The sequence below is a fragment of the Gavialis gangeticus genome, unplaced genomic scaffold (genome assembly GCF_001723915.1).
Source record: "Gavialis gangeticus isolate Ggan-Ray unplaced genomic scaffold, GavGan_comp1, whole genome shotgun sequence".
NCBI lineage: Eukaryota > Metazoa > Chordata > Crocodylia > Gavialidae > Gavialis > Gavialis gangeticus.
The window spans coordinates 109,293,886-109,302,976 of record NW_017728992.1 but is presented as its reverse complement, the minus strand read 5'-3'; the positions used below and the strand labels follow the sequence as shown (position 1 = coordinate 109,302,976).

Here is a 9,091-nt window from a genome sequence, read left to right as displayed (position 1 = left end):
ACAAAAAAAAAAAAAAAACCTTGTGAAGCAGGCTGCATCTTTACATGCCTGTCTATGCAGGCTTTCTCCATGGACTGGGCTGGCAAGCAGAGTAAGACTGACTAGAATGCAGGTTGCCAGAAGACTTGTGAATGGTTGAAATATGCCCTGGTAAAGGCAGCAGTACTAGCCTACCCAGATGATACCCTTCCTTTCAAATTGTATATAGATGGTAACAAACTGTTGACTGTGCTCTCCCAAAATGAGGATGAAGAGGAGAGGGTGATTGCCTATGAAAGCTGGAGACCAAAATGGTTGGAACTGAATAACTGGAACACTAAAGTTCCTTCAAATTTCTAGCCCTGGTCTCAGTTACTATGAAGTACTTTAAGGGCCACCTGGCAGCCACCCTCATCACCGTGTAAATGAGCAATCACCCCAGGCCTATACCTGCTCAGCCAGATTAGCCACAGTGAAACGATACCAGGCGTAAGCCTAGGCAAGTATACACTCGACGTGATATTCAGGTCTGGCTAAAGAACACTTAATGCAGACGTTCCATCTAGGAAGGCAACACCACCATAACAAGAAATGCTGACAAGCTGAAAGAGTAGAAGATGTTACTGATATGCAACTACCTCAACTGAAATGGTACACCATACTGTTAGGACTAATATCTCACAAAGACAATGGCAAGCTCATCAAGGAGTCCGACAGCCTCTGGATCCAGATCTAGGATCAAAGTCCTTTCATTCAGAAATCCCTATACTTCAGTCAACAGTGCCACACATTCTACCTCTGACTAGAAAACTATTCCCAAAGGATATATTTAAGATACCAAGTGAGAAGTTGGGACAGGGGAAGATGCGCACATAAGACCAGAAATCCTAAAGCAGAAGTAGTCCCAAATAGCAACCAAGTCAGCACATCAAGCCTGTACTTCATATCACTTAGATGCCCAAATGACTGTTCACAGTTTTTACTGAATGGAGCTGATACAATCTGTACAGGACTGATGTAACAACTGTCAGAATTGCACCAGAAGAAGGAAGCCCAAAGTTGTAGATGATGTCCCTTCCAACTGACATACACCAGTAATCCTTTGAAGTGGGTAGCATTAATGGTAGAGCCATATCAGAAAGGGGCAAGACACCTTGACCACAGTGAACTACTATGCCAAAACCCCAAATGCAAACGGATTGCAGAAACCTTTTGGCACTGCTTTGTTCACTTCTATGACTAGCGCATCAAGGTACACACCAATAAAGGTCCACCTTTCAACAGACAGATTGAAGGCCTGGAGTCTGTGAGGCAGCCACAAGCTAAGAAAAATTGCCTGCCATCTACAAGGCAGTGTGGACTTTGAAATAAGCCACATGTGGCTAATAGTGCTGATGACCTTGTCAAAGCTTCAAAAGACTGGCCTCCTACATGCCTATACTGGTATATGCATCTAACAATGCAGAACACACCTATCATGAAGTACACATCTTCATGATGTTCAGCAGGCAGAGCCATAACCCCTCATATTCTGCTGAGGTATCCATACGTCCACAAGTAGATCCAAGAGTATCATAAGTCTTTGAACTACCAATCTGGCTTTGCAATAATGAAGTAGGACAGACAGAAACAGAGCTAAGACCAATTAACTGGTCTTCCAATGCCAGCATCCTAGCACCAACTCCTAACAAAACAGGTACACTAAATGGGAAGCAGAATGAGACCTACAGCATACCCTAAGTATCCAGTCCACAAAGTCAAGTAGAACCAAAAGATAGATTTGAGAAGTTTTTGCACCAGAATGGGCTTTTAACCCTTGCCACTTTGAACAAGAGCATATACAGAATGGAGACCAGAAAATATCACCATTAACAACCAGAGCATGGCCACAGACCCAAAAGAGTGGGAACTAAGGGTACCATGGTACTCTCTTAGGGAGGCTAAGGGGGCTCTGTAATCTCAACTCAAGACAGCAATGGACAAAGAGGCCCACCAAGAGCTCTTTAAAATATTATCAGCAAGTATTAATTTCTATTTCTGATATTGAGAACATTATATCATCAACAGCAAATGTGCATGTGTAGCTTCTTATACAGGTCTCCTCCTGGTATTAGCCTCCCTGACAGTCTAAAGACTTGCCCTGCTGTGAAGTATTGCTATGGTGTTCAAAACAGTTTCCAACCCCGAGGTTAATTCCTGCTCCCTAAAGGAGGCAAGTGCTAGTCTGGGCAAAAGGGCTGTCTCAAGCATGAGGGTTAGAACCTGAGACCGCCCTCAACCAAACTCAGGAGACCTCATCCAAGAGCTGTAATAAATGAAATCTGCATATGAATAGCAAGCCACCTTGTTAATATTTAAAAACTCTCACTAATTTCTAAAATAATCAGTACAAACAAAAAAGAGGTTGCTGCCACATACATACAACCACAAAAGTAAAGAAATAAGTGCAGGTATGACCCTGCTCAGCAAGCACCGGAATTGCTTTGAATAAAGAAAATTTGAGAAAACCCTAGGGCAAAATTAAAAAAAAAAAAAAATACAACTCTTCAAAGCAGCACTGATTGTGGATCAAAGGGAAAGGCTACCAAAACCTCCCAAACCAGCAATGTTTCCACATGTCTAAAAAAGAATTAACTTCGAACAAATATGGAAATAATAGTAGGCCTGTGTTAAGCCAACAACAAAGAAACCCTTAGTATAATAAAGCAAAGTCATGACAAATCCCCCATTTTTAGAGATGCATGAAACTCCTTCCTCACTGTTTCACGGTTTTAAATTGCATTTACAGTAACAAGAGTTACGTAAGATAAAAGTCAAATGAATCACAGTCAATGCTCCAGCTATACAGAAATTGCAATTCTGATTTTCAGTCTCACTGTGGTATTCATATATGATTATATACTGTAAGATACCACTATATGATTTGCTTCAAGTACACTATTATCTCAGTAAAACAGAAAATAATGAAGCAGCAATCAGTTTTTGAACAGCTGGCTGCATTAAACAGTAACACAGTCTAAAAACCGCAACTCCAAAATGGCATTTTAAAAAAACCCAGCAATTTATTTAATTAATTGGCATGCAAGGTCATTACTTTAAATTGAATCGATTTTCTTTTTTTAAATTATACTGGAGCAGCAAACTATTCATATTAAAAGCTGACTGCTGCCTTGAGGCTACTGGAAAAATACTAAGAAACAGGCAACCAGTACCAGACATTCAGGATTCTCTTACCCTGAACACCAAGAAGATTCTGCACAGCACAGCAAAACACGCATAGTTTTCAGTGAGCCGTGAGCAAACCTGTACATTCGTAATGAAATGAACAGGGGTTGGAGGAGGAAAAGCAAGTGTGCTAGAGAATGGATGCAGCCAGACACGTGGATGAACACAAGCAATGCAACGTGTACAGTAGTCATCCTTAAGATTTTCATTCACTCTTCTATCAAGTGGAAGTAGTGACTTACTCAAGTGTGATTCAGATCTGCACTTAGAGGAATATGAAAAGGGAAATTATGAGGGCAGCCTATTCACAGAAATGTTTCCAAAAAGTTCCCATGCAATTCCATCCTTCCTAAGATGATGCCCAATGTCTCATGCTAGGCACTGCATTTTTGAACATACACTAGCCTGCAGCACCTGCTCTATTCAAGTTTATTTTACCTTACTGGATCATGAGGAACAAAGCACTATGTCTGACAGCCCTAACTGATAGTTCTGCATAGCTCTGTTGCAAGCTTCATCCACACCCTCAGAAGCACAAGCCCCATCCACTGTTCACACTTCAAGACTTCAAATTTTGACATTTTCCAATTGATTCCTCATGCAACATTATTATTGTTAACATCTAGATTTGTACAATATCTACCTTTATTGTCTTCCTATATTCTACAGTGACCAGTGAATTTATGAGAAATGTGAAACTATATAAAAGATGAGTTACCGAAACAACTGGCTCGCTATGCCCACTAAAAACAGATGTTTGGTCTACAATCAGTTCCTGTATGCTATGGTAACCATACACATTTTGTGCTAGAAAGATAAACTCAAGCTGCTGACTTAATAACAAACCAAAAAAAAAGTACTTTAGGACTTCCAATTACTACATTGTACTTCTGGGTCTAAGAAAATCAGGATTAAGGTTGCACAAACATTTCCATTCAAGGGAGTCATAGGGTAGAGGATATTCATCTGAAACACTGAGAATCTCACCCCATTTGGGAACACTTCACATTCAGAGTGTTTCATCTCTGTTATTTGTTCAGCTCTCCCTGCCCCAGAGTGCTTCAAGAAGGGCAAGAAAGCATGCACAGGTAGTGCTTCCCAGTCACTGGACTAGAAACAAGGACTTCCTGGATACTTATAGGTCTCTGATCTCCAGAAACTCCTGAGGTCAGCTGAGGACATAGGACAGCACTCTTTAGCCAGGCAAGGGAATGGGGTCAGATAAAGGATGCCAGACAACCACATGCTGTACCAATGTCTGGTTGGTGCACACATTTTGGAAAGCTCTTCAAAATGAAGCGCTTCAAAGACTCTTTTTTTTTTTTGACAGTCACCTGATACACTTCACCCAGGTGAAGGTCTGCATCCCCACTCTACTGTCTGTAGAGCTCCAAGGGCACTTGGAGGAGTTCAAACAGTACACCTATCCATGCCCACTATCGGTGGCTTGTAACTATTTTAGTCTTCAAACTTTTGGTGAAATATGGGAAGTCTTCTGCAACCATTTTATTTAATTTGAGCAAAAATGGTTCAATGGTAGGAGAAAAAGGCTGCCTATATACATGCTTGGAGGTGGGTGGGGGGAGGATGTTGTACTTAGAGAAGTTCCCAGAGACCCTCTCTAATTAAAACGCCTCACCATTGCGTAAATTAAGCCCCCGTGCATTAAAAAATGGCCACAGGATGCTTCATCTAAACCTGATTTGATGAGATTTAGATAAATGCCTCCACCGCCATTTTAGAACAAGCGAGGGCTTATATGATTGTGAGGCCATGCTGGGGCGTTCTAATTAGTCGACTAATCGAGCCTGCGCCATGCTCTACTTAGAACACGAACAGGATGTATATAGGCAGCCAAAGAGCCTTTATCAAAAAAAAGTGATTGAGTGTGTCAGTGGCGAACAGTAGAAATCTTGAAAGAAGATAATGCCCAGGTGCAGCACACATGTTTTAGCAATCTGGTGAAAGCTGACTGTGATATGACTTATTTGTCCTAAACCAGAGTAACCTTGTGAAGTCTGACAGCAGTTTTCCACAGTTAAAATATGTGTGTTACACAATGGTTTTATAATGTGATCTGCTAAAGCTATGCCGCCATTCTAGTGATTCTGCAAATGCATTCACTGCTTATGAATGCCTATGTCATGCAGACATGCAGTGCTATGTCTTTCTCTACGATCGGTGAAGGTGGATGAAGAGAGGAGGAAGTGTTGTGTATGGAAAGAAGAAAGACTCAAAGGAGTCTTGCCTTCTGCCACAGAAGGATTTAAATGTGCAACATTGCAAAGGCTCCTCCTGCCTTACTGGTTGCACAGTACAAATCACTGTACTACTGTACAGCAAATAGACAAATATCATGGAATTGTTCATCTGCTTCCATTTAAAAACCCATACAAAAATCCCTATGCTGTAAGAATGCCAAGACTACTAGGATCACCTTCTTAAGTATCAGGACATAACAAATGTAAGGTCACCTGTCAAACTTAAGCCTGGGCACTTGGATGTATCCATTATAATGTACTTTTTTATCATAAATCTATTTTTCTGTAGTACTCCAGTCTCTTGCATTGTACATGGTGGAAAAAGGATAAGGCAGAACTGTCATGATCTGGATCTCGGTTCCCCCTTCCTTTATTCAATGTAATTGTTGCATGATGCAGGAGCGAGATAAAGATGACACTAACATCACTCTGTTTCTATCGTGATTAGCTTACAGTCCAGATGAGGCATGAGATACAGAGAAAAGATCATCCTGGGACTAAATAACTGGACTACAACCCAAGAAATCTGGGTCCTACTTTTGTCTCTCCCTATGCAGCTTTGGATAAGGCATTTAACCTCTTCATGCCTCTGCTATATACAGGCAAAACAGAGGTAGTAATGCTTAACCTCACATGCATGTTGTAGAGGCATATCAATTCATGTTTGCAAGGCCCTTGGATATTACTACAACACAACAGTGATGTGTTCCACAGAAAAGCAAATAAAAGAAAAATGTTCCTTGGTCTAAGCTAGATTTGGAAGCTGTAGTAAATGAGGCATGGGGCCACACACTAAACAATAACATGAAAAATTGAAAGCTGTTTAACTCACTGAACACTGTCCACATTCTGTACTGAGTAAGCAAGATGTTCTATGGAAAACAGTGTGCAAGCATGTTATTTAAATGCTAAACTGTAATGCACAGGCACACACAAGAGAGCAGAATTAAGACTGCATAGCAATCTTAGATGTGACATTTTGGAATGCCTGAACATTTCACTTTCCACACGTCATCCTCTTGTACTTTTTTCATATGAAACAGTACTCCTAGTAAAAGTACTCATAGGAAGCATGTTTAAAGTCTGTACAGACCCAACCCTTCTGCTCCTAAAAATAAATTAATTCAGTGGCCATACAATTTTATAACATATTGATCTAGGTAGCTCATGAATCGTTATTTGTGAGTACCTATCAATCTCTTCATTGTTTACTTGTCATTGGAAAGAAATTGATTCAATCAAGCTTTGCAGTAATATATTATTGACGTATCCCAAGAAAGCAAAAACATAATGAACCATCAGATCCTTTCCATAAAACATTATAAGGACTGACCATTTTGGCCTCAGTCCTGCTTCAGGAACTTCTAGCACGCATGAATCCATGGAGTAATATATCTTGATACAGAATTACAACAGAACTTAGAAACACTATGCATTACTTGTCTAGAGAACAAGTTTGGGACAAGCTGCGAGATTACTGGGTATTTCTGGAATGCTGGACTAGATACTATACTACAGTATGCACCATGCGTCACCTCCTACCACTCATCTAGTAGCTACCATTTCCATTAGGTTTTAGTAACTGAGGTTGTTTAGGGGAAAAATCTTAACATTTCTAACTGGTAATAATTCAGTCTGTCACAGAGATCAGTCTCCCCTACAGATTTGGACGACAGCTTAAGCATGATTTTCATATGCGTCTATTCCCTTCCTATTCACGGTGGCTTATTTTTCTCATGGCAAGTACAGCAACTGCTTGGTAAGATAGCATTCAATACAGTTTGTAAGCGTTTCAATGAAGTTTCAGGGTTGTACCTTGTAGCCACGTTGGTCTAAGAACATAGGCTGACAAGGTAAATCCAATATCTTTTATTTATCTTATTTTTGTTAGACAAACTCAATAAACTTAATGCATATTAGCAGCTTGAAATACAAGTAAGCCAGCATCACAAGATCAGCTGCAAGTCATAATCAAATACCTACAGATCAACTTTTTTATACCATGTTATCTACTTACTACCTGGCAAAGTGAATGCATCTTTAGTTCACTTACTCTTTTACTTAGTTCACAGAGTTAAAGAGAGACAAGGCTGAGATTTTAAGACCCTTGTACCTAACACTGTTTCCTGTTTTTAATAAGCATATTTTTACAACTCAAAGTGCCCACACCAAAACATCCTTGCTAAAACTAATCATACTAAATTTTTTCTTCATGTCTAATGGATCTCAAGTGTTTAGTCACTGCTAGGCTCCTATGATGGCATACAGATGGAACTGAAAGAGAAGCCCTAGATAGGGATGACTAATATTTTAATTTTTCAAATATTTGTGCTGTGGAAACCCTGAATGCAGTCCCTTACAGTAGCACAGGACATACTGCAAGGTTCAAAAACATCTCTCCAAAAGGAACCTGCTTCACAACCCTCTCAAAACAGCAAAAATAAATATATTTAAAAAACAAAACACCCACCACCCAAAAACAGAGCTGCGATCACCCCAGTAACATTCCTTCAACAACAACATCTGTATAAAAACAATGGGTAAAATGAAGAGCTGATATGGGTACAAAAGAAAAAGAAAGAAACAGTCAACCACCAGCAGATCTTTCTAGCTCCACACTCAGTTTATAATCACATCCAAGTGATGCTGAAATGGACCCAACTTCAGGAAAGACACACACCAAAGTGAACAACCAGACATGCCGTGGCACGTGTGTGCACGCGCACAATTTATTTGCAAAATTCCCAAAATGGAGAAAGCCCTTCCAACACCAGGAGCTGAAAAGGGATGTAAACAATGCGTCCTTATTATGCTGAGCAAACAATAACACGCTTGTGAAAACAAATACAGAAAGAGAAGGCAGATGACTCCCTAACCCCATGAGAATGCATTAAGTCTTCAGAGCCAGACGGCTTTTTTTTGGAGGAGGAGGAGGAGAAGGAGGATTGATTGCCCTGGATATCTGCCTGCAGCGAGGGCAAAGAAGAAAGGGTGCAGGGAATCCCAGGATTAGCAGTCCCCTCCAGTCTCCTGCCACTGGGCTGGGGAAGATGTCACTTGCATCCAATCAAAAGGGGGGACGGGACAGACTCTGCTGGGATGTTTCACCCATGAGAACGTGGCAGAGGGGCATGGCCCTGGGTAGTTTGCACTCACATCTAGGAAGAGGGGAAGAAAAGCCAAGTCCTCAGGCACACACGGGAGGAGGTATCTGCCCATGCCTTACAGGGGAGGGCTGGCTCTGGCTCTCCCTCTCAGTGGCACTGAGTGAATGTTACCCCGGCTAGCGCATACACACACACACACACACATACACACACACACGTGCGCGCTCACACACACCCACAGACACAAGCACACGCACACCACCACACTACGCTACAGGCACGCACACACCGCACGCACCCCGGGCAGTGAGTCCCGCCGCCCGCCCCACTGTACCGCAACAAAGCAGCGGGCGGGGCGGGCCGGGGAAGGGAGGGGAGAGGAGGGAGCCCCCGCGCGCCCCGCGCCGCCGCGGCACCTACCAGGCGGGCAGCCTCGGCCCAGGTGCGGTCCTTCTTCTTCCTCTTGTCTTTCATGTTTGCATCTCATTGAGATGGTTCTGGGGGCGGGGGCGGGGGCGG

The 9,091-nt window shown here is 41.9% G+C and overlaps 1 protein-coding gene across 1 annotated transcript in view; it reads right to left on the bottom strand.

The window, feature by feature from the left end:
• ASXL3 (additional sex combs like 3, transcriptional regulator) overlaps nt 1-9,084 on the bottom strand; it is a 232,441-nt gene extending 223,357 nt beyond the window's left edge. Inside the window, exon 1 of the mRNA XM_019526804.1 lies at nt 8,993-9,084. Coding sequence (XP_019382349.1) covers nt 8,993-9,046 — 54 coding nt within the window. The 5' untranslated portion in view covers nt 9,047-9,084. The remainder of the gene's footprint in view (nt 1-8,992) is intronic.
• Between the last annotated feature and the right edge of the window lie 7 nt (nt 9,085-9,091).